The 27,718-nt window shown below is 44.6% G+C and overlaps 1 protein-coding gene across 1 annotated transcript in view; it reads right to left on the bottom strand.

The window, feature by feature from the left end:
• Window positions 1-331: 331 nt before the first annotated feature.
• Window positions 332-27,718, bottom strand: part of Efhb (EF-hand domain family member B) — a 71,510-nt gene continuing 44,123 nt past the window's right edge. The window contains exons 7-13 of the mRNA XM_045135660.1: window positions 24,293-24,376; window positions 23,263-23,330; window positions 21,589-21,743; window positions 7,554-7,761; window positions 3,115-3,327; window positions 1,820-2,001; window positions 332-505 (exon numbers count right to left, since the gene is read on the bottom strand). Coding sequence (XP_044991595.1) covers window positions 332-505; window positions 1,820-2,001; window positions 3,115-3,327; window positions 7,554-7,761; window positions 21,589-21,743; window positions 23,263-23,330; window positions 24,293-24,376 — 1,084 coding nt within the window. The remainder of the gene's footprint in view (window positions 506-1,819; window positions 2,002-3,114; window positions 3,328-7,553; window positions 7,762-21,588; window positions 21,744-23,262; window positions 23,331-24,292; window positions 24,377-27,718) is intronic.

Genomic DNA, 27,718 nt, shown 5'->3' with positions numbered 1-27,718 from the left:
TGAAGGCCTGGATTTGATTCCCCAGGATCCACATAAACCAGATGCACAAAGTGGCGCACGCATCCGGAGTTCGTTTGCAGTGGCTGGAGGCCCTGGCACACCCATACTCATTCTCTATATATATGCCTCTTTCTCTCTGTGTCTCTCTAAAAATAAAAATAAAAATGTTAAATAAAAAAGATGAATTTTAAAATCCAAGCTATTGATTTATTAAGCCTATCCATGTACAGGCACACATGTCGTGCCAGAGCGCTTGCTGGATTCTAGTGTATACCAAGACCACAACATTTTCAGCGGACCCAGACTGACGGGTTCTGGTGTGTAGAGGACGTCACACGGCTGTCTTACACTTGGTCCGCTCAGCATGCTTCAGCTCATCCAACACATTTCTGATGGTCTCCACGGACACTTCTCCTCGGTGGTGCTTCCCTGCTGCAAGATTCCACACATTTTCGAATTCTTCTTCAGAAAGCTTAAGTCCAATGTTGGATAGTATCCCTGCAATCTAGACAAAAAAAGCATTTAAGGCCAGAACAATATTCACGCAAGATTTTAGAAAGGGGGGAGGGGGCGAGATGGTTTGCTGGTTAAGGCGCTGGCCTGTGGAGCCTAAGGACCCACGTTCGACTCTACAGGTTCCATGTAAGCCGGATGCACAAGGTGACAGAAGCGGGCAAGGCTGCATGCGCACGCACGTCCCCATGTCCAATTGCAGCGGCAGGAGGCCCTGGTGCTCCGATTCCCTTTCTCTCTCTTGCTTTTGCTCTCTCGCATTAAAAAAAATAATGCCAGGGTTGGAGGGATTGCTTAGTGGCTAAGGCTTAGTGGTTAAGGACCCATGTCTGACTCCCTAGATCCCACACAAGGCATGCACACAAAGGTGAGGCAAGCGCAAGGGTGCCCATGCCCACTACGTCATGCAAGTGGCTGGTGTTCAATTGCAGTGGCGGGGGCCCTGGAGCACCAATTATCTCTCTGTCTCGGTCTCTGTCTCTGTCTCTCTCTCTCTCTCATGCGCGCGCTTTCTCTAAAAACAAAATTCTAAAGGTTAGTCTGTTGGGCTCGCCTCAAAAAACAAAAGAGAACTGGAGCTGAAGAGATGGCCAAGTAGTTAAGGCGCTTGCCTATGAAGACTAAGGACCCAGGTTTGATTCCCCAGGACCCATATAAGCCAGATGCACAAGGTGGCTGGATGCCCTGACATGCCCATTCTATAAAAAAAGAAAGAGAAGGAAGAAAGGGAGGAAGGGAGGGTGGAGGGAAGGGGAAATTATACTTAGGAGAATAAAGAAAGTTTGCTGGCATCTCACAACCAAATAGCATTTTCATCAGGAATCCTTAAGAAAGGCTGGACAGATGACCTAGTGGTTAAGGTGCTTGCTTGAAAATCCAAAGTACCCAGGTTCAATTCCCCAGAACCCATGTAAGCCAGATGCACAAAGTGGCGCATGTGTCTGGCGTTTGTTTACAATGGGTAGAGGCCCTAGTGTGCCTATTCTCTCTCTGCCTGATTCTCTCCTCTCTCTCAAATAAAAATAAAATATATTTTTTAAAAAAGAATCCTTAAACTGGGCATGGTGGTACATGTCTTTAATCCCAGCACTTGGGAGGCAGAGGTAGGAGGATTGCTGCAAGTTTGAGGCCACCATGAGACTACATAGTGAATTCCAGGTCAGCCTGGGCTACAGTGAGACCCTATCTTGAAAAGCCAAATAAATAAATAAATGACTCTTTAAAAAACAGCCTAGTAACAATAATAATAGTATTAGATGAAAATATCCGTCTTTGTGGGAGACTGTCATTTGCAAACTTTTCATACCTCTGCCTTTGACCTGCTCTTGAAGACGTCTCTCTCAAACACTCCCTTCTGGGAGAAGATGGAAGGATGGAGCAGAGAGTAAGCATTTCCATCTTCGCCATAATTGGTCCGGTCACTGATGCGACGAATCCGCGGAGCAGGGATATCAGACCGGAGGGTTGGAACGCCACAGACGGGATGACCTAGGTCACGGGACAGGAAAGGACAGGCATTCTGATACAAGGCTGCAGACTGCAGCAGCCACCAGCCATGTGGCTGCTGGACGCTTGAAATGTGGCTGGTCTGAACTGTGAAACGCTGTGAGAGTCAAGTTCAAAGGCCTCCATAGAGAGAAGGACGTGACCCAGCACAGCCCTCACACTCATCTCTACTTCCTTCGACACTGGGAAACTGAAGCAGGACATATACTTGAGCCCAGAAGTTCAAGGATAGCCTAGGCAAGCCAGGGACATCCTATTTCAAAGAGAGAGTATTGCCAGGCGTGGTAGCGTACACCTTTAATCCCAGTACTTGGGAGGCAGAGGTAGGAGGATCGCCGTGAGTTCAAGGCCACCCTGAGACTACATAGTGAATTCCAGGTCAACCTGAGCTAGAGTGAGACCATACCTCAACAAAACAAAAAAGGGGCTGGAGAGATGACTTCGCAGTTAAAGCACTTAACCTAGTGACCCAAGTGCGATTCCCCAGGACCCATGTAAAGCCAGATGCACAAAGTGGCACATGCATCTGGAGTTCATTTGCAGCAGCTGCAGGCTCTGACATGCCCATTCACTCAAGTCTCTCTTCTTCTTTTCCCTTCCTTTCCCTTCCCTGCCCTTCCCTGCCCTTCCCTGCCCTTCCTCTCCCTCTCCCTCTCCCTCTCTCTGTCTCTCGCTTGCAAATAAATAAGTACTTTAAAAGAACTGTTTGGCCATGCGTGGTGGCACACGCCTTTAATCCCAGCGCTCAGGAGGCAGACGTAGGAGGATCGCTGTGAGTTCCAGGCTGAACAGTTAAGGCGCTTGCCCAGAAAGCCTGATGACCAGAGTTTGATTCCCCAGGACCTACATAAAGCCAGATGCACAAAGTGGCACATGCCTCTGGAATTCATCTGCAGTGTCTGGAGGTCCTGGCATTTGCTCGCTTGCTCAGCAACCCCCCCCCCCGCCCCCAAGGAATGGTGGCACACGCCTTTAATCCCAGCACTTGGAAAGCAGAGGTAGGAGGATCACCATGAGTTTGAGGCCACCCTGGGACTAAATAAGGACTACAGACCCTGCCTTGAAACAAAGAACCTCACAAAGCGACACACTTACAGAGCGAAGGGACGGCCCCCACCACTGCATTGATCTCAGAAGATGTTGTCGTATAGTGCTTAGAAACCTTGTCGCTTGGTCTCAGCAGTGTTCGGACGGTCATTTCTGAGCAACCTGGTGCTTTTAAGACAATGTCTTCAGGCTTTATCAGGAGAATTGGTTCCATTTCTTCCGCATTAGCCTCAGCAGGATTAGCACAATCTGGTTTTCTTCCTTGAAGGAAAATGGGAGAGAGGGTCTGGGAGATGACTCAGTGGTTAAAGGTACTTGATTACAAAGCCTGTTAGTGCACGCACACACACACAAGCGCATGCCTTCTCTCTCATAAATAAATAAAAAGAAAAATGAGGGGCTGGAGAGATGGCTTAGTGGTTAAGTGCTTGCCTGTGAAGCCTAAGAACACCGGTTTGAGGCTCGATTCCCCAGGACCCACATTAGCCAGATGCACAAGGGGGCGCACGCGTCTGGAGTTCGTTTGCAGTGGCTGGAGGCCCTGGCGCGCCTATTCTCTCTCTCTCTCTCTCTCTCTCTCTGTCTCTCTCTCTCTCCCTCTTTCTGTCACTCTCAAATAAATAAAGAAAGAAAATAAACAAAACAAGAAAAATGAGACGGGGGCAGGATGAGCACAGGAAGATCTTACTATGCGGTGTTTACCGTGAGTTACTAAGACGTGTTTGCTGAGAAACCATGAAGTCTCGTCCCCTACGTGGAAACTGAACTGTTATGGACCAGCCACTGATAACACCCCACTGTGGAACACCAAGCTCAGGCCAAGGTCAGACAGCAGCTGACTGGAACATGGCCCAGTGGGTCCTTCTGCTGTTCCAGGAACACCTTTCCATTAGGAGAGACCAAACACACAAAATGCTTGAGGAGAGGAGAGGAGAGGAGAGGGGAGGGGAGGGGAGGGGAGGGGGAGGGGAGGGGGAGGGGAGGGGAGGGAGGGAGGGGAGGGGGGAGGGGGGAAGGGGGAGGGGGAAGGAGGGGAGGGGAGGGGAGGGGGAGGGGAGGGGGGAGGGGGGGAGGGGAGGGGGGAGGGGGGAAGGGGAGGGGAGGGGGGAGGGGAGGGGAGGGGAGGGGGGAGGGGGGAGGGGGGAAGGAGGGGAGGGGAGGGGAGGGGAGGGGGGGAAAGGAAAAAGAAAATACTGTTACTCTCTCTGTTTCTGAGAGGGTCTAAAATAGAACTGTTGTCTTTGAAAAATTTTGTCAGGTGGGGGAAATCTGCTACTGTTCTAGTGGGCAAAAGAAACCGGTGTCCCAGACACAGTAGGAGCTCACATTGTCAGCAAAGACCAGCTTCTGATTTGGCCTTACAGAAACACATAATGGGGGATGGAGAGTGAAAACAGTAATTAATTATCTCATTTTTTAGAGTAGAGACATTGCAAAGGGAAATAAAACTGTAAACAACCTTTAAAAAACAAGTTAATCCTTGTGATCAAGTTCTGCAGACGGAAGTAAAGGAGGCCTCGTTACAGACCAACTAAATTATGATCACATCCGAAATAAGCCTCAGTAGCCGCAAGGCTGGGGAAAACTTTCACCCAGCCGGGTCTTACAAAACTGCAAATTGGTCCAATCATTTAGAAAAGCAAAATGAAAATACAGTTACTTCTGGGACAATAATAATATTCCTAAGAAATGAGGCATAATTAGAAACAGAAAGCTTTTTGAGAGGTGATAATCATAGCATTACCCAAATTACTTTTTAAAGATCTGGAAACAACCAAAATTTCAAAGAGTGAAGAAAAGGTTTAGTAAATCAAACTGCATATATAAGACGGAACTAAAAAAGTTTACAGAAGCCTTAAAAAAATCTCATGTGGGAGGGAGGGGATTATCATGGTTGTCTATAATTACGGAAGTTGTCAATTAAAAAAATGTTTCAGGGCTGGAGAAATGGCTTAGCAGTTAAGGCATTTGTCTATGAAGCCTAAGGACCCCGGTTTGATTCCCCAGGACCCACTTAAGCCAGATGCACAAGGGGGCATTCATTTGCAGTGGCTGGAGGCCCTGGGGCGCCCATTCTCTCTCTCTGCCTTTTCTTCTGTATCTCTCTCTCTGAAATAAATAAATAAAATAAAATCTTTTTTAAAAAAATTCTTTATTCCAGGGGAATTTAAAAACTAAATTTTTTAGAACATTGGTTGGTGGACTAGTTTGGGTTTTGTTGTTGTTTTGGCTTTTTGTTTTTTTCAAGGTAAGGTCTCACTCTAGTTAGTCCAGGCTGTTCTTGAATTCACTAAGTAGTCTCAGGGTGGCCTCAAACTCACAGTGATCCTCCTACCTCTGCCTCCCCACTGCTGGGATTAAAGGCATGCACCACCACACCCGGCTTGGTTTTGGTTTTGATTGATTATTTATTTGCAAGCAGAGAGAGAGAATGGGCACCTGCCAGGGACTCCAGACTGATATGCCACCTGTGTATCTCGCTTTATGTGGAATCAAACCAAGGCAAGATTTTGCAAGCAAGAGCCTTTTACCACTGACCTATCACTCCAGTCTTAGTTTAATTTTTTATTTATTTATTTATTTATTATTATTATTATTTTTGGTTGGGGGCAGAAGTTTCAGAGTAAGGTCTCACTCTACCCCAGGCTAACCTGTAATTCACTCTGCAGTTCCAGGCTAGCCTCGAACTCACAATGATCCTCCTACCTTTGCCTCCCTTGTGCAGGGATTAAAGGTATGTGCTGCCACACCTGACTTCTGGCTAAATAGTTTTTATTTATTAATTTGCAAGCAGAGAGATGGAGGGTGGAGAAAATAGGTGCACCAGGGCCTCGCTGCTGTAAACAAGTCCAGACACATGCGCCACTTTGTGCTTCTGGCTTTATGTGGGTGCTGGGAAACTGAACATGGGCTGTCCGGCTTTGCAGACAAGCGCCTTAACCACTGAGCCATCTCTCCAGCAAGAGGACTGGAGACCCGAGTTAAAAGTTTATTTTTTTAAAAAAAAAAAAAAAAAAAAAAAAAGTTTATTTTTTTTCTTCGAGGTAGGATCTCACTCTAGCCCAGGCTGACCTGGAATTCACTATGTCATCTCAGGATGGCCTCAACCTCAGGATGATCCTCCCATCTCTGCCTCCCAAGTTCTGGAATTAAAGGCATGCACCAGTTATCCTCTGACCTCCATACATACACCGTGGTAGGTACATGCCCAAACACACAAACAAGCACACACACAAATAAATAAATACACTAAAAACAAAAACATATAGCTGGGCATGATGGCGCACACCTTCAATTCCACCACTTGGGAGGCAGAGGTGGGAGTTCTCTGTGGCCAGCCAGAGACCACAGAGTGAATTCCAGGTCAGCCTGGGCTAGAGTGAGACACTACCTTGAAAAACCATTCAAAACTAAGATAAAATAAAATAAAATAAATAAAATTTTTAAAATGACACTGTAGAAAATGACTACCAGAATTAGGACCTCTTGAACCCTGACTGAATACAATTAGCAAGATTGTGAACTAAGATGAGGCTGCCCCGTTCCCCAAATTCCGCAGCCTGTCTTCCAATCCCATTTAATCCAGCTGACAGGAAAAGAAAAAAAAAACTGTTGAGCTGGAGAAGTTGCTCAGTGGTTAAAGGCTTGCAAAGCCTACCGGCCCAGGTTTAACCCCCCAGTACTCATGCAAAGCCAGATGCACAAAGTGATGCATGTATCTAGAATTTGTTTGCAGTGGCAGGAGAGCCTGGTACTCTCTCTCATTCTCTCTCTCTTTCTCTCTCTCCCCATGCGAATAAATAAATTTTTAAAAATCAAATACCAGAGTCAGGCGTGGTGGTATATGCCTTTAATCCCAGCATTTGGGAGGCTGAGGGTAGGAGAATTGCCTTGAGTTCAACACCACCTTTAGATTACAGAGTGAATTCCAAGTCAGTCTGTGCTAGAATGAGACCCTACCTTAAAAAACAAAAATAAATAAAAATAAAAAATAATTTTTTAAATCAAGTATCGGGGGAAAAAAACACAAATACCAGGATGGAGAGATGACTCAGTGGTGAAGGCACTTGCCTGCAAAGCCTAATGACTCGGGGCTCAATTCCCCAGCACCTGTGTGAAGCCGAAAGCACAAAGTAGTGCATGCATCTGGAGTTCATTTATTCTCTCTCTCCCTCTATTTCTCTCTCTCTTTCTCTCTTTCTCACATAAATTAATTAAGTATTAAAAAAAAACCAGGGCTGGAGAGATGACTTAGCAGTGAAGCGCTTGCCTGTGAAGCCTAAGGACCCCAGTTAGAGGCTCGGTTCCCCAGGTCCCACGTTAGCCAGATGCACAAGGGGGCGCACGCATCTGGAGTTCGTTTGCAGAGGCTGGAAGCCCTGGCGCGCCCATTCTCTCTCCCTCTCTCTATCTGCCTCTTTCTCTCTCTGTCTGTTGCTCTCAAATAAATAAATAAAAATAACAAAAAAAAATTTTTAATCCAATACCTTTAATAACGACCCTCGTTTCATCCTCCGTGAGAAGCACCTTGTCTTTCCAGTTAAGGAAATTGGCAAACTCTAGGTAGTTGATCAGGCCATCGTTATCCACGTCACAGTAGTCAAACAGCTGGTCCAGGAGCTCTGTGTCCAAATGCAGGTTGGCCTGCTCACAAGATTCCTGCAGCTCCTCCTTATCTATCATCCCGTCTCCCTTCTGTGGGCCAGGAGCACAGAAAGGATGAGATGAGCACCGGCTCAAAGGGGCCAGAGCTACTATTTAGATGAACATCCAAAGGGCCCCGTGAAGGGCCAGAGAATTGGCCCATTAAAGGTACTTCTGTGCAAAGCCCAACTGCCTGGGTTCAATTCCCCAGGACCCACATTAAGCCAGATGCACAAGATAGTACATGCATCTGGAGTTTGTCTGCAGTGGCTAAAGGCCCTGGCATGCCTATTCTCTCTCTCTCTCTCTCTAATACATAAATAAATAAGACGTTTTTTAAGAAGGGGAAGGAGTAGAGAGATGGATCTGTGGCTAAGGTGCTTGCCTGCAAAGCCTAACCACCTGACTTCAATTCCCCAATTCCCACATAAAGCCAGATGCACAGTGGCATGTGCATCTAAAGTACATTTGCAATGACTGGAGGCCCGGGCATGCCCATTCTCTAAATAAATAAACTAATTTTTAAAGGGAGTCCCAAGCTGGAGAGATGGTTCAGCGATTTGGGCACTTGCCTGCAAAGCCTAACAGCCTGGGTTCAATTCCACAGTACCCATGTAAAGCCAGGTGTATAGGGTGGTGCATACATCTGGAGTTAGTTTGCAGCGGCTGGAAGCCCTGGTGTGCCCATTCTCCCTTTCTCTCTCTTCCTCTTTCCCTCTCTCTGGATCTGCTTACAAACAAATAAATAAAAATATTTTTTAAAGGGGGCCCGAGAATGGAGAAAAGAGGTTTTAAGGGAGGGAGTGGGGAAGGCCACAGAATGCATGAGGCAGGGAAGTGACAAAGGGAATACTGGTTCACACAGTGAGGAGGGGAGATGTGGGGCATGGGAATCAGCCAGATCAGTGTGGGTTAGGAAGTACCATAAGCGGGTCGGGGAGATCGCTCAGCAGTTAAAGTCACGTGCGTGCAAAATCTGCCGGTCCTGGTTCAATCAGCTACCCAGGAGCAATATAAAGACAAACGCCCGAAGTGGCCCGAGGATCTGGAGTTCTTTGCAGAGGCCCGGCCCTGCGTGCTCATGGTCACTACTGCTCTTCTCCCTCTCCCTCAAACAGGAAGACAGAAACGCCATAAGGGTGTATCACACTTTGTAGCTGTTAAAAAATAATGTTTACTTGGGCATGGTGGTGCATGCCTTTAATTTCAGCATTCAGGAGGCAGAGGTTGGAGGATCACTGTGAGTTCGAGGCCAGTTTGACACTACATAGTGAATTCCAGGTCAGCCTGAGCTAGAGTGAGACTCTACCTGGAAAAAAAAAAAGAAAGGAAAGGAAAGAAAAGGAAACAGCTGGGTGTAGTGGTGCACTCCTTTAATCCCAGCACTTGGGAGGCAGAGGTAGGAGGATTTCCTTGAGTTCGAGGCCACCCTGAGACTATAGAGTGAATTCCAGGTCAGCCTGTGCTAGAGCAATACCCTACCTCGAAAAACAAAAAACAAATAACAAAAAAAAAAAGGAAGAAAAAAAAGGAAAGAAAATTAAAGAGAAAAAGAAAAATTAAGGGAATATGAAAGAAAAACCACTGAGGGCAGCCACGAATGAATCATCGAGCGGTACTGGGGCTCTCCCTGTCCAGAACTGGGTTTACAGTGGTATTGGAGGTGATCCCTGTAGACACCAAATAACGCAGACCCAGTGGGTTCTAGACCAACTATTGCAGCCCTGAAGTAATTCTGTAAGCCTCCAGGCATGGTGGTGCACCCTTTAATCCCAGCACTCAATGGCAGGGGTGGGGGGCAGAGGCAGGAGGATCACCAAGAGTTTGAGACTACATAGTAAATTCCAGGTTGGTCTAGGCTGGAGTGAGACCCTACCTCACAAAAGCAAACACAAACCAAAACAAGTAGTTTTTAAACCATATATTGGAATATCACTGAACTTAACATATATTCTTTTATCTTGACAGTGGGTTTACCACTGGCCTGGACTGGTGTGGGCTCCTTTGCAAAACTCTCTGTTTTATGCCTAAGCCAAAGTCAACACCAAAGTCCAAACCAGATACCTTTGTCTGAAAAACAATGTGATGGGTGGCAACGAAATCAAGAGAGCCACGAAGCAGAAACAGATGCTATCAATCATATATTTTTTATTATTTTATTTGAGAGAGATGCATTGGTGGTCCAGTGGTAGAATTCTTGCCTGCCACGTGGGAGGCCTGGGTTCAATTCCCAGCCACTGCATCTCTTTGTATGTCTGAAATAATTTCGAGGAAAGCTAACAATCTCTTTCTATGTCTGAGACAGAGAGAGGCAGATAAAGAGAAAGCAAATGGGTGCGCCAGGACCTCTAGCCACTGCAAACAAACTCCAGACATATGCACCACCTTGTGCACCTGGCTTATGTGGGTACTGAGGATTCAAACCTGGGTCTTTAGGCTTTGCAGGCAAGCACCTTAACTGTTAAACCATCTCTCCAGCCTCCAAACATATTATTTGTGTGAGCTCAAAACAATGGTGTCTAGATCACTGGGTAGCTTACAATCACCATGACACTCAGAACTCAAAGTAGAGTGGGGGAGGTGGGTGTCTCATGAACCCAGCTGGCCTAGACTCACGATGCAGCTGAGAATGGCCTTGAACAACGCAGCTGACTTGCACTTCTGTTTATTTATTTGAGAGAGAGAGAGGCGGATGAGAGAGAAAGAGAGAGCTGGTGCACCAGGACCTTTAGCCACTGCAAACAAACTCCAGCCCTGACTTGCACTTCTAAAAGCATGTTTCAGGTGATGATGCTAGGGATTATAGGCAAGATGGCCCCTGTTTTGTAGGCAGCTAGTCAAGGCTACAGGACAACCTCCCTCCCCCCCCCCAAAAAAAAGCCCTGACTCATGTTGACTCTCCAGGATGTTGGCTGGCCTATACAAATAACCAGTCCTCTGTCTAGCTCACCAGCCTATCAGAAGCCCCCACAGCCATCCCAAATAACCAATCTAACCACTTCCACTTGATACTTAATATACATCCTCACGGTAAGGCCATTAAAAGCACTGACCCAAGTCATTCAATGGCTACCTGTTGTACTCAGATTCACACTGCTTTCAGAAATCACCAGATCAAGGGCAGCTTGTGAGGAAAAAAAGGGTTTATTTTGGCTTATAGACTGGAGGGGAAGCTCCAGGATGGCAGGGCGCAACAATGGCATGACCAGAGGGTGGACATCACCTCTGGGGCAACATCAGATGAACAACAGCAGCAGAAGAGTGTGCCAAAAACTGACAGCGGAAAACTGGCTATAACACCCATAAGCCCGCCCCAATAATACATCACCTCCAGGAGGCGTTAATTCCCAAATTGCCATCAGCTGACGACCTAGCATTCAGAACACCTGAGTTTATGGGGACACCCGAATCAAACCATCACACCACCCATTTGAGACCCCTCCTGGTTTGGAAGGTGCTCTGTTTTGCTAATAAACCCTGTTTAACTTGCTCTTCTGTCAAGTCTGCACTTGAGAGCCACTGGCTTGGACAGTTAGTGACCATCCATCTAGTCCTCCAGTGTCAGGCATGGTGACCCCTAAGCAAAGCTCGATCATACCTGAGCAAGGCTCCATCCCTCTCAAAGCCAGTATAAGGGCTGGAGAGATGACCTAGTGGTTAAGGCGCTTGCCTGCAGAGCCTAACAGGTTCAATTACCCAGGACCCATGTAAGCCAGATGCACAAAGTAGTGCACTCATCAGCAGCTGGAGGCCCTGGCACACTCATACATCCTTTCTCTGCTTGTAAATAAATAAATATTTCAAAAACATTTAAGGGCTGGAGAGATGGCTTAGATTAAGGTGCATGCCTGCAAAGCCTATGGACCTAGGTTCAATTCCCCAGTACTCACATAAGCCAGATGCACATGGTGGTGCATGTGTCTGGAGTTTGTTTGCAGTGGCTAGAGGCCCTGGCATGCCCATTCCCTCCCTGCCATCCCTCTGAAATAAATAAAAATATGAAAAAAAAGAACAGGACTGGAGAGACAGCTTAGTGGTTAAGGCACTTGCCTGCATAGCCTAAGGACCCAGGTTCGATCTCTCTCCAGATACCACCAGATACCACATAAGCCAGACACACAAAGGTGAGGCAAGTGCAAGGTTGCACATGCCCACTAGGTGGCACAAGCGGCTGGCATTTAATTGCAGTGGCTGAGGCTCTATAAGCCAGTTCTCTCTCTCTCCCTCTCTCTCTCTCTCTCTCTCTCTCTCTCTCTCTCTCTCTCTCTCTCTCTCTGTCTCTCCCCCCCCCCCATGCTCTTTCTCTAAAGAAAAGAAAAAAAAAGAAAACAATACAAGGGCTAGAGAGATTAAAGGTGCTGCAAAGCCTGATGGCCCATGCTTGGTTCTTCAGTACTCTCATCAGGCCAGAAGCACATGGTGGTGCATGTGTCTGGAATTCATTTGCAGTGGCAGGAAGCTCTGGAGTGGCCTTCTCTCCACCCCTCCCCTGTCTTTTTATCTGGTTGTGGATAATTAAAAAAAAAAAAAAAAGCCACAGGCACAAAACCAATAACATCACAGATAATAAACAGCCCAAACCCCAGCAGAGCTGTGAGCTGGGTCGCTTGGCTTTCTCCTGCTCCAGGCGTCTTCAGAGCACATGTAATCGCTGCCTCTTTCTGGGGAAGTCCTGTTTTGTTTAGCTGTGAAGATTTTATTTTGGTTGTTGCTTTGGTTCTGGTTTTTAAATTACTTGCAAGCAGGAGCTGGAGAGACAGCTTAGCGGTTAAGGCATTTGCCTGAAAAGCCAAAGGATCACGGTTCGACTTTTCAGGACCCACATTAGCCAGATGCACAGGGGGCACATGTGTCTGGAGTTCATTTGCAGTGGCTGGAGGCCCTGGGGAGCCATTCTCTCTTGCTCTCTCTCTCTCACCCTCTTTCTCTCTCTCAAATAAATAAATAAAATATCTTAAATTATTTGCAAGCAGAGAGAGATAGAGAAGAAACAGTCCTCCAGTCACTGTAAACGAACTGGACGTCCACGTGCCACTTTGTGCATCAGGCTTTTATGAGGACACTGGGGAATCAAACCTGGGCCATTAGGCTTTGCAGGGGAGCGCCTTAACCACTGAGCCATCTCTCCAGCCCCGGGTTCTGGTTTTTTGAGGTAGGCTTAGCCTAACTTGAATCCTCCTGCCTTGGCCTCCCAAGTGCTGGGGTTCAGGAGAGCAGCACCACGCCCTTCTGGAAGCACTATTTGTAACCATTGCTACTGCCCTTGCTGCAAACACGTCCAGCAGAGCTCCTTCCCAGCATGCATTGGGATGTCAGCTAACAAACTGCCTGAAAAAAAATTTTAATAAGTTTTATTTATTTGCAAACAGAGAGGGACAGCAAAGGGAGGGGTAGTGAACCAGGATGTCTAGTCACTGCAAACCAACTACAGATACAGGTACCACTTTGTCAATCTGGCTTTACGTGGGTACTGGGGAATCGAACCCAGATTGTTAGGCTTTGCAGGCAAGTGCTTTAACCACTGAGAAATCTCTCCAGCCTTTCCTGAAAATGACAAGATGCTCTAACATACCGCTGCTACTCTAATTATGGTAGACTCTTCTATATTTTGTTAATGTTTCTTTTTTTATTAAGAATTTCCATGATTGCAAACAATATCCCATGGTACTGCCCTCCCTCCCCCCACTTTCCCCTTTGAAACTCCATTCTCCATCATATCCCCTCCCCCTCTCAATCATTGTCTCTTTTATTTTGATGTTATGATCTTTTCCTCCTCTTATGATGGTCTTGTGTAGGTAGTGTCAGGCACTGTGAGGTCATGGATATCCAGGCCATTTTGTGTCTGAGGGGAGCACATTGTAAGGAGTCCTACCCTTCCTTTGGCTCTTACATTCTTTCCGCCACCTCTTCTGCAATAGACCCTGAGCCTTGGAAGGTGTGATAGAGATATTGCAGTGCTGAGAACTCCTGTCACTTCTTTCCAGCACCATGATGCCTTCTGAGTTATCCCAAGGTCAATGCTATCTGAAAAGAGATTCCTTCTATTCCCAGTCTCTGTAGGACTTTTATCATGAAGGGGTGTTAGATTTTTGTCAAACGCTTTCACTGCATCTAATGAGATGATCATGTGATTTTTGTCCTTCAGTCCACTTATATAATGTATTACATTTATTGATTTGCATATGTTGAACCATCCCTGCATCTCTGGGATAAAGCCTACTTGGTCAGGGTGAATGATCTTTCTGATATATTATTGTATTCTGTTTGCCAATATTTTATTGAGAATTTTTGCATCCATGTTCATGAGGGATATTGGTCTATACTTTTCTTTTTTTGTTCTATCTTTGCCTGGTTTTGGTATCAGGGTGATGCTGGCTTTGTAGAAGGAGTTTGGTAGGATTCCTTCTTTTTCTATTTTGAGAAAAAGCTTAAGAAGTAATGGTGTTAGTTCTTCCCTGAACGTTTGGTAAAATTCAGCAGTGAATCCATCTGGACCTGGACTTATTTTAGTTGGGAGATTTTTGATAACTGCTTGGATCTCCATACTTGTTACATTGTCTATTAAAATAATTAATCTCATCTTGATTTAATTTAGGTAGGTCATATAAATCAAGGAAATAATCCATTTCTTTCAGATTTTCATACTTAGCGGAGTATATGTTTTTATAGCACGTCCCTATGATTTTTTTAATTTCTCTGTTATCTGTTGTAATGCTGTCTTTTTCATCTCTAATTTTATTAATTTGTGTCTCTTCTCTCTTTCTTTTGGTCAGATTTGCTGAGGGTTTATCAATCTTGTTTATCCTTTCAAAGAGCTAATTCTTTGTTTCATAGATTCTTTGCCTTTTTTTTGTTTCTATTTCATTCATTTCTGCCCTAATCCTTATTATTTCTTCCCATCTACTGATTTTTGGTTTGCCTTGTTCTTCTTTTTCCAAGGCTTTAAGGTGAAGCATTAGGTCATTTACTTGAGACCTTTCTAATTTAATATAGGCAAAACAGCTATAAATTTCCCTCTTAGGACTACCTTCATTGTGTCCCAAAGGTTTTGGTATGTTGTGTTCTCATTAGCATTTGACTCTATAAATGTTTTGATTTCCTTCTTGATTTCTTCATTGACCCATTCATCATTTAGTAGTGGATTGTTTAGTTGCCATGGTTTTGTGTAGGCTCTATAGCTTTTCTTGCTATTAATTTGTAGTTTGATTCCATTGTGGTCAAATAGACTACAAGGAATTATTTCAATTTTCCAATATTTGTTAAGGTTTGCTTTGTGTCCTAACATATGGTCTATTTTAGAAAATGTTCCATGTGCTGCTGAAAAGAATGTATATTCTGCATCCTTTGGATGAAATGTCCTGTATATATCTGTTAGGTCCATTCCTTCTATGACCTCATTTAGTCCAGATGCCTCTCTGTCTAATTTTTGCTGGATGACCTGTCAATTGATGAGAGTGGGGTGTTAAAGTCACCCACTACCACTGTGTTGGTGTTATCCATGACCTTAGTACTAATAGCATTTGTTTGATGAATTTGGGGGCCCCCATGTTAGGTGCATATATGTTTAGGATTGTAACATCCTCCTGTTGGAGTGTGCCCTTAATCAATATAAAGTGACCTTCTTTATCTTTCCTAACTAATGTTGGACTGAAGTATACCTTGTCAGATATTAGGATAGCAACCCTTGCTTGTTTTCTAGGCCCATTTGCTTGAAACACCAGTTTCCAACCTTTACCCTAAGATAGTATCCATCCTTTGTAGAAAGGTAATTTTCTTGGAGGCAACAAATTGAAGGATCCTGCTTTTTAACCCAGTCTGCAAACCTATGTCTTTTGGTTGGGGAATTGAGGCAGTTGATATTAAGTGATATTATTGAAAGGTGTGTGTTTATTTTTGCTATTTTTTTTGTAGTTCTTCCAGTTTTACCTTTGCTCTCTTGTATTAACTAGTATTTGAGTATTGTTTGTTTTTTCCAGGTTCTTTTTTTTATTTATTTAAGTTTTATTAACATTTTCCATGGTTATAAAAAAATATCCCATGGTAATACCCTCCCTCCAGGTTCTTTTTTTTTTTTTAAATATATTTTTTGTTCATTATTTATTTATTTATTTGAGAGTGACAGACACAGGGAGAAAGACAGATAGAGGGAGAGAGAGAGGATGGGCGCGCCAGGGTTTCCAGCCACTGCAAACGAACTCCAGACGCGTGCGCCCCCTTGTGCATCTGGCTAACGTGGGACCTGGGGAACCGAGCCTCGAACCGGGGTCCTTAGGCTTCATAGGCAAGCGCTTAACCGCTAAGCCATCTCTCCAGCCCACCCTCCAGGTTCTTTATATGTGTGCTTTTCTTTCTCCTCAGCATGGAAGATTCTTTCAAATATACTATAGAGCTGGTTTTGTCTTCAAATATTCCTTTAACCTGCTTTTGTTATGGAATGTCCTTATTTCTCTGTGTATATGAATGGATAGCTTTGCACGATAAAGTAAACTTCGTTGACAGTTGTTATCTTTCAGAACTTGGAATACATCACTCCAAGCCCTCTGGCTTTTGTGTTGAGTAACCTGCTCTGATCCTGATGGGCTTGCCTTTGTAGGTAACTTGATTTTTCTCTCCTACTGCTTTTAATATTTTTTCTTCGGTTTGTATGTTTGGTAGTTTGATTATAATATGGTGAGGAGAGGTTCTTTCCAGGTTTTGTCTGGCTGGTGTTCTAAAGGATTCCTGTATCTGCATTGGCACCTCTTTCACAATTTGGGGTATGTTTTCTTCTATGATTTTGTTGAAAATGCCTACTATGCCTTTGGAGTAAGATTCTTCTCCTTCTACTATGCCCTGAATTCTTATGTTTGATCTTTTCATAGTGTCCCAAATATCTTGAAATTCCCACTCATACTTTCCTATTAGTTTGTCTTTCTCTTTGTTGGACTGTATTAGATCTGCCACCTGGTCTTAGATATTCTGTCCTCTCCTTCATCCATTCTACTGGTGAGATTTTCTACAGTTTTTTATTTCATTGACTGTGTTCTTCATTGCTAGTAATTCTGACTGGTTTTTCTTTATTATTTCTATGTCCTTATTTATGTTCAGTATTGACCTCTTTATTTCAGTACATTGGTTTCCTGTGTCTTCTTTGATTCCTTTAATTTCTTCTTTCATTCCTTTGATTTCCTCTTTGATTTCTTTGAGCATATTTATAATCATTTTTTGAAATCTTTCTCAGGCATTTCCTCTGACTCATTCTCACTGGAGGTCATTTCTGATGCATTAGTACTTTTTGGTAGATTTACATTGTCCTGATTTTTGGTGTTTCTTGTCTTATAATATACATATTTTTGCATCTTGGATTAATTTAATGCTTGGATTTTTCTAATTAGCTGCAGTATTATTAGATGTATCAATGTATCAATCAATCTGATGTTACATATCTTCAGGGTAGGAGCTTATGGTGCTAGGTGTGGCTCTCAAGACTCTCAGAGTATCTACAAAAGTGACCCTTGATGTTGGGTTTGCCTGCTATGAGAGTATTCAAGTAGGCTGAGTGGAACAAAATACAGGCAGATTCTAAAATTTTACTAAACAATATACACGTTCAATGAAAAACAGCATAGAGTATTTATGCAAGAGTAGATACTATAACAACCAGATCCCCTAACAAAGTGACTGTCCCTTAGGCTGTGTGTTGCCCCACACTCTTAATCCTGTCAAGTAGGAGGTTAAGATTGCTGGTCTGTTGAAGGTTCCAAGTCAGCTTGTGACCAAGTGAGACCCATCCCTGGTGTAATCCCACTTACCTTTTGGGATGATTTTGGTCTGTTATGCTGCGCTCCTGTTTGGGTTCCTCTTTAGTGAGCTGTGGGTTCAAGTAGGCTGACTGGGTCGCTGGATCACTGCTCTGGCCACCAGTGCTGGGTGCTATGAGCTCCCTTCCCCGAGTCTCTGTTGCTTGTGCTGGCGGTGGGGAGGGGAGGCTATGGATGGTGGCTCTGCGTCTCCCGCTGGCCCTCCCGATCCTCTACCTCACGCTCTCCGTTGCTCACGGTAGTCCTACCTTCAGGTTTCTTGAGTTTGCATGGAGCTCCGGTGTGAGTGGAGAATCCCCTCACCTGGCTCTTCCTGCTGCTCAGGCTGAGCCTCGCCGCTGTGGCCCTGTGGCCCTGTGGCCCTGCTGGAGCCGCTTCTGCCGCCTGTGTGGGCACAGATGCTCTGGATCTCTCCTCCTTCTCAGCTGCCATTGGTAATTTCTTATACACCTCACTTTTTAGTAGAAGAGTGTGTTTTCCGGGGGTTTTTTGGCTTTTTCTCCCCTAGGCTGCTTTGGTGTGGTTCCTATGCCACCATCCTAACCAGAACTCTCCTCAACATTTCTTTTAAATTTTCTAAAATTTATTTGACAGAGAGAGAATGGACACTCCAGGGTCTCCTGCTGGTGCAAATGAACTGCAGATGCATGTGCCATTTTGTGCACCTGGTTTTACATTGGTGCTGGGAAACTGAACCCAGGCTGTCAGGTTTGGCAAACGAGTACCTTTAACCACTGAGCCATCTCCCCAACCCAACTTTTTTAAACTTTTCATTGACAACCTGCATACATATAGCCTGTACGCCACGCTCGTGATCCGTCCCCGCTTCCCTCCCTTCCCCACCTCCCTCCACTAAGTCCTTCTTCTTTCCGACTAGTCTCTTTTGTTTTGCTGACATTGTTTTTAGATTTTGAATTCCTTAAGTGGAATGTCTACATACTATGGAAAGAATATTGCTTGAAGGATTATGGCTACTCAATAAGTGATAGAATTAATTTGACAAAACTATAGAATTCATTTTGGAAACTTCAGGGTTTATCTGTCCTATGATGGAGTTTTGGGGGGTTCTGTTCTTTTCTTTTCATTTCTTTTTCAGGTAGGGTTTCGCTCTAGCCTAAACTAACCTGCAATTCATTTTATAGTCTCAGGCTGGCCTCAAACTCACAGTGATCCTCCTGCCTCAGCCTCCTGAGTGCTGGGATTAAGGCTGTGCACCACCACAGACTAGTTTATCTGCTCTATTTTAATTTTTTTCTATTACATTAAATTTGTGCATCATCAGTTTCAAATTCAAATATCTGAAAAATATCCTACAGCTGTACCTCTTATTACCTTCTCAGTAAATATCTCCTTTAGGATACTGAGCATCACATTGTACATATTAAAAGTCAACCATTTAAGAGGCATATCAGCATTAAATAACTCTCACTAATTTCCTCCCTGCTTAATTTAATTTTATCACAAGGAATCTGCCTAGTGGTTTACTCAGCAAATTAACAGCTATTAGATAATCGTATTTCCTATGACTGCGTTTAAAATAAATCATTCAAAGCAAAGTACTTTTATTGTGAAAGGTTCTCTTATTCATGTCACAGCTTGGTACATCCCCTCCAACATCATATCCATGAGAAATAAGTAAAATAAATATAAATGACATCAAAATTGAAGAGGGACTGGTTGAAAAAAATGGATTCAGTGGAAGGGGGGTGAAAGAGGAGAGACAAAAGAAAGAAATGGTTGAGGATATTGACCAAAATTCATTATGTCTGTATAAAAATCTTGTCAAGCCAGCCTTTAATCCCAGCACTTGGGAAGCAGAGGTAGGAAGATCACTGTGAGTTCAAGGCCACCCTGAGATTACCAAGTGAATTCCAGGTCAGTCTGGGTTAGAGCAAGGCCCTACCTCAAAAAAAAAAAAAAGAAAGAAAGAAAGAAAGAAAACACTTGTCAGAAGGGTTGGGAAGATGGCTCAGTAGTTAAAAGCACTTGTTTGCAATCCCTGCTGGACCAGGTGCACAAAGTAGTTCATGCATCTGGAGTTTATTTGCAGTAGCAAGAGGCTCTGGCACACCCATACCCACTCTTTTTTTTTTTTTGTCTGCCTCTTTCCCTCTCTCTCTCTCTCTCTCTTTCTCTCTCTCTCTCTCTCTCTCTCTCATATTAATAAATTAATTTAAAAATCATCTTAGAATTAACTACAACTGCCCACTGGTTTCAGTAAAACACACTTGCCGGTCATGGTGGTGCATGTCTTTAATCCCAGCACTTAGGAGGCAGAGGTAGAAGGATTGCTGTGAGTTCAAGGCCAGCCTGAGACTACACAGTGAATTCCAGGTCAACCTGGGCTAGAGTGAAACCTTATCTCCAAAAAAAATTGAAAACAAAAACCGACAGGTAGGGCTGGAGAGATGGCTTAGCGGTTAAGCGCTTGCCTGTGAAGCCTAAGGACCCCGGTTCGAGGCTCGGTTCCCCAGGTCCCACGTTAGCCAGATGCACAAGGGGGCGCACGCGTCTGGAGTTCGTTTGCAGAGGCTGGAAGCCCTGGCGCGCCCATTCTCTCTCTCTCCCTCTATCTGTCTTTCTCTCTGTGTCTGTTGCTCTCAAATAAATAAATAAAATTTAAAAAAAATATATTTAAAAAAAAAACCAACAGGTAAATAATTGAGTTTTTAACATGCTTTTAAAAATGTTTCATGTTTATTTATTTATTTGAGAGAGAGAGGATGGGTGTGCCAGGGCCTATAGCCACTGCAATCAAACCTGGCTTACATGGGTACTGGGGAATCAAACCTGGGTCCTCAGGCTTTGCAAGCAAGTACCTTAACTGCTAAGCCTTCACTCCAGCCCCATACTCCTTTTATTTCCCCTGTGTTTTTATTTTTTAATTTATTTTAATCTTTTAGAGAGGGAGAGAGAAAGAGAGGGGGCGAAAAAGAGAGAGAGAAGTGGCATGCCAGGGCCTCCACCACTGAATTGAATGAATTCCAGACACTCATGCCACCTAGTGGGCATGTGTGACCTTGCACTTGCCTCATCTTTGTGTGTCTGGCTTACATGGGATCTGGAGAGTAGAACATGGGTCCTTAGGCTTCACAGGCAAGGGCCTTAGCTGCTAAGCCATCTCTCCAGCCCTTTCTGTGGTGTGTTTGCTTGTGTTTGTGAGACAGAGCCTGCCTGACTCTGCAGCTCAGTCTGGCCTTCAACTCCATATTACTGAGGCTAGCCTTGAACTCTCTCTTTTTTTTCTAAGGTAGGGTCTAGCCCAGGCTGCCCTAGAACACACTAGCAATCTTCCTACCTCTGCCTCTGATAGGGTAAAAATGTGTGTCACCAGCCCTCAGAATCATGCATGTCAACTTGGTGTGGTGGCACACACTTTTAATCCCAGAGCTCAGGAGGCCAAGGTGGGAAGATCACTGTGAGCTCAAGGCCAGTCTGGGACTACATAGAGAATTCCAGGTCAGCCTGGGCTAAAGTCAGACCCTACCTCAAAAACAAACAAACAAAAAACTGCATTTCAAACACATTTTCAAGCAGTGCTGATAATGGCAGAGGCCCACACTTTGACAGCAACTAATTGACACCATGGTTAGCACATCCTTCTTTTTAAAAAATATTTTGTTTGGTTATGCTTTGATTTGTTGTTTTATTTATTTGAGAGAGGGGAGCAGATAGAGAGAGAAAGGGCACATCAGGGCCTCCAGCCAATGCAAAAGAACTCCAAACACATGTGCCACCTTGTGCCTCTGGCTTACTTGAGTACTAGAGAGTTGAACGTGGATCCTTAGGCTTCTCAGGCAAGCCCTGAGCCATCTCTCCACCCCAGGAAATCCTTCTTAAAGGCCAAATGACAATAAGGACATCCGTTGCTTCCTAGGTCTGCATCTAAGCAGAATCAAAGCCACAGGACATACAGAAAATGACATGCTGCACTTCAAGTAAACGTGCAAAGACAAATGGACGTGATGTGGAAGCCCAGGCTGACCCCTGACCTGTTCTGGTCTATGGGGCTTTGTTCCCCATGCTGAGCCCCCCGCCCCCCCCACCACCACCACCAAAGCTCTGCTCCAGTACTGGCCTTGTCGTAGTGCCTGAAGGCAGCCAGCAAGGTGTCAAAGTTTTCGTGATTAAACTTCTTCAGGTGATGGCGAATTGCGGAGACCTGGGCTCTCTGCCGGTCCTTCCCGCGAAGACACTCCCCTGGAAGTCTATGGTGGATGAGGTCACCGGCACCTATTGAAGGAAGAAAAATAGTATCCTGGGAATTTTAACTCTGTTCATGATATCTCCCTCCTGAGAGACCTAGCAACCTCTATGAATAGAAAACAAATAAATAGGCCTGGAGAGATGGCTTAGCAGTTAAGGTGCTTACCGGTAAAGCCTAAGGACCCAGGTTCAATTCTCCAGGTCCTACATAAGCCAGATGCATAAGATGGCACATGCATCTGGAGTTCCTTTGCAGTGGCTAGAGACCCTGGTGTGCCCATACTCTCTTTCTCTCCCTCTCTCTGTCTCAAATAAATTTAAAAAATTTAAAAAGGAAAAGAAATAGGGCTGGAGAGATGGCTCAGCAGTGGTTAAGGCATTTACCTGACAAGCCTAAGGACCCAGGTTCGACTCCCTAGTACCCATGCAAGCCAGATGCACAAGGTGGTGTATGCATCTGGAGTTCATTTGCAGTGGCTGGAGGTCTTGGCCTGCCCATTCTGTCTCTCTTCTCTCTCAAATAAATAAATAAAATATTTAAAAAGAAACAGCCAAAAACTTGTATATCATCTGATACTGTTGGTTTTTGGAGATGGGATCTCATGTAGTTCAGACTTACTTACTTGCAAGAAGAGAGAGAGAGCCGGGCGTGGTTGCGCACGCCTTTAATCCCAGCACTCGAGAGGCAGAGGTAGGAGGATCGCCGTGAGTTCAAGGCCACCCTGAGACTACAGAGTTAATTCCAGGTCAGCCTGGACCAGAGTGAGACACTACCTCGAAAAACCAAAAAAAAAAAAAAAAAAAAAAAGAAGAGAGAGAGAGACTAGACAGAGAGAGAGAGAGGGAGGGAGGGAGAACAGGCATGCCAAGGCTTCCTGCCACTGCAAACAAACTCAAGATGCATGCACCACTTTGTGCAATGGGCTTTATACAGGCACTGGGGAATTAAACTCAGTCCATCAGGTTTTGAATGCAGCATCTTTAACCACTGAGCCACCTCTCCAGCCCTGAGATTTCTTTCTTCAATGGAAATAAAGCTTTATTTAGTACACTGCCAGAGGCAGCAAAAACACCACATGCAGCACTTTCAAGGGATCTTGATTTTGGGTTTTTCTTTCAGGTAGGATCTTATTGTAGCCCAGGCTGACCTGAAAATCACTCTGTAGTCCTAGGACGGCCTCAAACTCGCAGTGATCCTCCTACCTCCGCCTCCTGAGCGAGGGCTGGGATTAAAAGCATGTACCACCATGCATAGCTATTTTCTGGAGATTTTTTTATTGTGTTTATTTGTCTAGAAGAAAATTTGGGGCTGGAAGGATGGCTTAGCAATTAAGGCACCTGCCTGCAAAGCCAAAGAACCCAGGTTCAGTTCAGTTCCCCAGGACCCACATTTAGCCAGATGCACAAGGGGGCGCACATGTCTGGATTTCATTTGCAGTGGCTGGAGGCCCTGGCACACCCATTTTCTCTTTTTCCCTCCCCCTCTCTGTCAAATAAATAAATAAATAAATAAAAATAAAATATAGAAAAGAATCTGTACACTTACCATACTCCTCTGGAAGGAAGCAAGCTCCAAATGTGTAGTCTGAGGGGACATTCACTGTGTCTGCAATGCTGGCAAGGAAAACAGTCTTTTAGGGAACATACACACCACACATCATCCCTGGAGTTTAAAATACATTTGGCATTGGTCTTTAGGAGCCAACACTTTCTCCTATGGACAAGTTAGGGAGATCAAAGGAAAGTTCTCCACAAGATCTTCCGTGTGAGAGTTTTTGTATTAACAGTGGCTGAGCATGCTTTCACTGCCGTCACTGAAGCACCTCTCACCAAAAACAAGAAAATACTCTCGAGCAAAATCACCAAGGTATGTAGTTACATATCTGGTGTCCTAGGAATAGAGCTTCCTATAATTCTTCTGGGCTGGGGTAATGGCTCATCAGTTAAGGCACTTGCCTGCAAAGCCTGATGGCCCACGTTCAATTCCCCACTACCCAGGTAAAGCCAGATGCACAAAGAGGCACATGCCTGTGGAGTTCCTGTGCACAGGCAGAAGACCCTGACATGCTTTTTCTCTCTCTCTCCATACATACATACATACATACATACATACATACATACATACATACATCTATCCATCTCTGTTTCTCAATAAAAAAATAACTCCTGGACTTGAGAAATGGGTCAGTGGCCAAGGCACTTGCCTGCAAAGCCCAACAACCCGGGTTCAATTCTCCAGTACCCACATAAAGCCAGATGCACAAAGTGGCATATGCATCTGGAGTTTGCTGGAGGTTCTTGTGTGCCCATATTCATTCTCTTTCTCTCCCTCTTCCTCTCTCTCTCTCTCTGTCCCCTTACAAATAAATACATAAATATATTTTTAAAAAATGAATCCTCCCACTTCTCCAAATGCCTGCTCCATCTTTCCGAGCTCCCTGTTCCCGAGGCCCACATGCTGAGGTCCTCCTTACTGAGCAGACATGACGTGGAAGAGCACAAATGAACGTTTACCACAGGGTATTTTTCAATTTGAAGCAAAGGCCCCTGCAACACCAAGTCAGTGGTGAACTTACGGATCTAAATCTCTTCCAAGTTTATGTTGAAACTTTTCTTTGAAGTCGTCAAATCTCTGGGATACAACTTTAGCTCCTCTTTTCCTGAGAAATTAGAACATTGCTAGGTATCTTTATTATGTAAAATATTATTGGCTGCAAAATATACTGTGGGGATGGACTGGAGAGATGGCTCAGTGGTTAAAGGCACTTCATTGCAAAGCATGACGGCTCAGGTTCAATTCCACGGTACCCACATAAAGTGAGATGCAGCAAGTGGCACATGCCTCTGGAGTTTGTTCACAGGGCTAGAAGCCCTGGCACCCCCACACTCACTCCTTGTCTCCCCCTCCCCTCCTGTCTCTCAACGAAATAAATAACAGCACTTGGGAGGAAGAGATGATCCATGTGTCTAGAGTTCATTTACAGTGGCTAGAGGCCCTGGCATACTCATTCTATCTGCCACTCTCCCTCTCTCAAATAAATAAAATAATTTTAAAAATAAAAACCAAAAACAAAACAAAAATGAATTGATAAATAAATACATAAATCAAAGTAGAAATGGGACTAGTTGAGAGCAAGAAAACCAAAAACAAAACAAAAAATGAATTAATAAATAGATACATAAAACAAAGTACTTCAAAGTAGAGATGGGACTAGATGAGAGGAAGAAGGTCTTCAGCAGGAAGGAGGAGGACAAGAGAAGGTCATGGGATTAAATATGATTAAAATAAATGATGTACATGTATAAAAACTGCCCAAGGGGCTAGAGAGATGGCTTAGCACTTGCCTGCAAAGCCAAAGAAGCCGGGTTCGATTCCCCAGGACCCACATAAGCCAGAAGCACAATGGGGCGCATGTGTCTGGAGTTCATTTGCAGCAGCTGGAGGCCCTGGCATGCCCATGCTCACTCGTTCTCTCCCTCTCTCTCCCTTTCTCTCTCTCTCTCCCCCCCCCCATAAGTAAAGAAAAATAAAATATTAAAAAAAACTCCCCAAGCCAGGCAAGGTGGGCCACGACTTTAACCCCAGCACTCAGGAGGCAGAGGAAAGAGGACTGCTGTGAGTTTAAAGCCAGCCTGAGACAATGTAGTGAATTCCAGGTCCACTGGCGCTAGAGTGAGACCCTACCTCTGAAAAAACCTGCCCCCAAATGGAACTCCACCAGTCACTGCCACTACCAAAGGAAGAAGGCTAAGACTCCAAAGAAACAGCCCTTGAGGGAGTGGCTCATTGCTCATCTGAGCTCTTTTTTTTTAATATTTTTATTTACTTATCTGTACACAGAGCCAGAGAGAAGAGACACAAGCAGAGAGAGAATGGGCGCACCAGGCCTCTAGCCACTGCAAACGAACTCCAGACACATGTGCCATTTTGTGCATCTGGCTTTATGTGGGTACTGGGGAATCTAACCCAGGTTGTTAGGCTTCACAGGCAAGTGCCTTAACTGATCAGCCATTTCTCCAGCCCCTAGTCTGAGCCTTGAAATGACAGATGGTAGTTTAAGAGAACAATTTGAGAAATAAAGCCTGCCTGTGTTTTGACTTTATTGGCTACACTCTGTTTAAAGGCTCTCGGGAACCAACTGTGCTTTCATTTACTGGGGAAGAAAAAGAAAACAGTTCCTTAGCAGCTTTTTAAACATGACTTTATTATTTTTCTGTTTGGTTTTTTGAAGTAGTATATTGCTCTAGCCCAGGCTGACCTGGAACTCACTATGTAGTCTTAGGGTGGCCTCGAACGCATAATGATTTTCCTACTTCTGCCTCCCAAGTGCTGGGATTAAAGGCAGATCCACCATGCCTGGCTTAAGCATGACTCTTGAGAAGTGCACGTCCTGGAGTGCATACTTGCCTTTTGCTAAGCACCAGTTCTCCTACCAAGCCCTATGCTGCAACCTCAGCTCAAATCTCTTCTTGGGGCCAAGGGGATGGTTCGGTGGTTAGAGTTGCTTGTTTGCAGTGTAGAGAGATGACTCAGTGGTTAAGGCATTTGCTTGCAAAGCCTAATGACCCTGGTTTGATTCATCAGTACCCACATAAAGCCAGATACACAAAATGCGCATGCATCTGGAGCTCTTCTGCAGTGGCCAGAGGCCCTGGCATGCCCATTCCCCATCTGTCTCTTTCTTTCTGTTAATCTCTGCTTGCAAATAAATAAAAGTATTTTTTTAATATTTTAAAAGAAAATGGTAATGATAGCTGTATTACCAGGACTAGGAGATTTTGTTTCGCCAATTTTTTTTAATTTATTTATTTATTTATTTATTTATTTATTTATTTATTTGAGAGCGACAGACACAGAGAGAAAGACAGATAGAGGGAGAGAGAGAGAATGGGCGCGCCAGGGCTTCCAGCCTCTGCAAACGAACTCCAGACGCGTGCGCCCCCTTGTGCATCTGGCTAACGTGGGACCTGGGGAACCGAGCCTCGAACCGGAGTCCTTAGGCTTCACAGGCAAGCGCTTAACCTCTAAGCCATCTCTCCAGCCCCTGTTTTGCCAATTATTTGTTATGTAACTATAACATCCATGTTAGTGATTAAATAATAGTTTCTTTTGACAACCATAAAATTATAACACTATTATTTAATAATATTTGAATTAATAAATTCCCTATAGTTTCGATAAGACTAAAAACAATGAACATTAGAGTCTTCACATTCTGTTTGCTTTATTTTATTTTATTTTTATTTATTTGCAAGCAGAGAGAGAGAGAAGAGAGAGAGAAAAAAAATGGGCACACCAGGACTTTTTGCTACTGCAAAGGAACTCCAGATGCATGAGCCATTCCTGTGCATCTGGCTTTACATGGGTGCTAGGGAACTGAATCTGGGCCATCAGACTTTGAAGGCCAGCACCACCTTTAACCACTGAGTCATATCTCCAGCCTCTCCATTTGTTGTTTCTTTTTTGGGGGTAGAGAGGGTGTTCAAGGTAGGGTCTCACTCTAGTCCAAGCTGACCTGGAATTCACTATGTGGTCTCAGGGTGGCCTCGAACTCACGGCGATCCTCCTACCTCTGCCTCCCGAGTGCTGAGATTAAAGGTGTGCACCACCACACCTGGCTCTAAAATATATATATTTTAATAAAAACAACAAATGGGCATCCCAGCACTCGGGAGGCAGAGGTAGGAGGATCGCTGTGAGTTCGAGGCCACCCTGAGACCACATAGTGAATTCCAGGTCAGCCTAAGCAAGAGTGAGAGCCTACCTGGGAAAACAAACAAAAGATGTATTTTATTTATTGACAAGCAGAGAACTACAGAGAGAGAGAGAGAACACCAGGGCCTCCAGCTGCTGTAAATGAACTCCAGAAGCATGAGCCACTTTTGTATCTCCAGCCCCTCTATTTGCCTTTAAAAGTTTTTCCCGGGCTGGAGAGATGGCTTAGTGGTTAAGGGATTTGCCTGAGAAGCCTAAGAATGCATGCGCGCATTTCCAGGTCACC

The sequence above is a fragment of the Jaculus jaculus genome, chromosome 16 (assembly GCF_020740685.1).
Source record: "Jaculus jaculus isolate mJacJac1 chromosome 16, mJacJac1.mat.Y.cur, whole genome shotgun sequence".
In the NCBI taxonomy this organism is placed as follows: domain Eukaryota; kingdom Metazoa; phylum Chordata; class Mammalia; order Rodentia; family Dipodidae; genus Jaculus; species Jaculus jaculus.
Note: the sequence above shows the minus strand (reverse complement) of the source record. Positions and strands in the feature narration are given on the sequence as shown.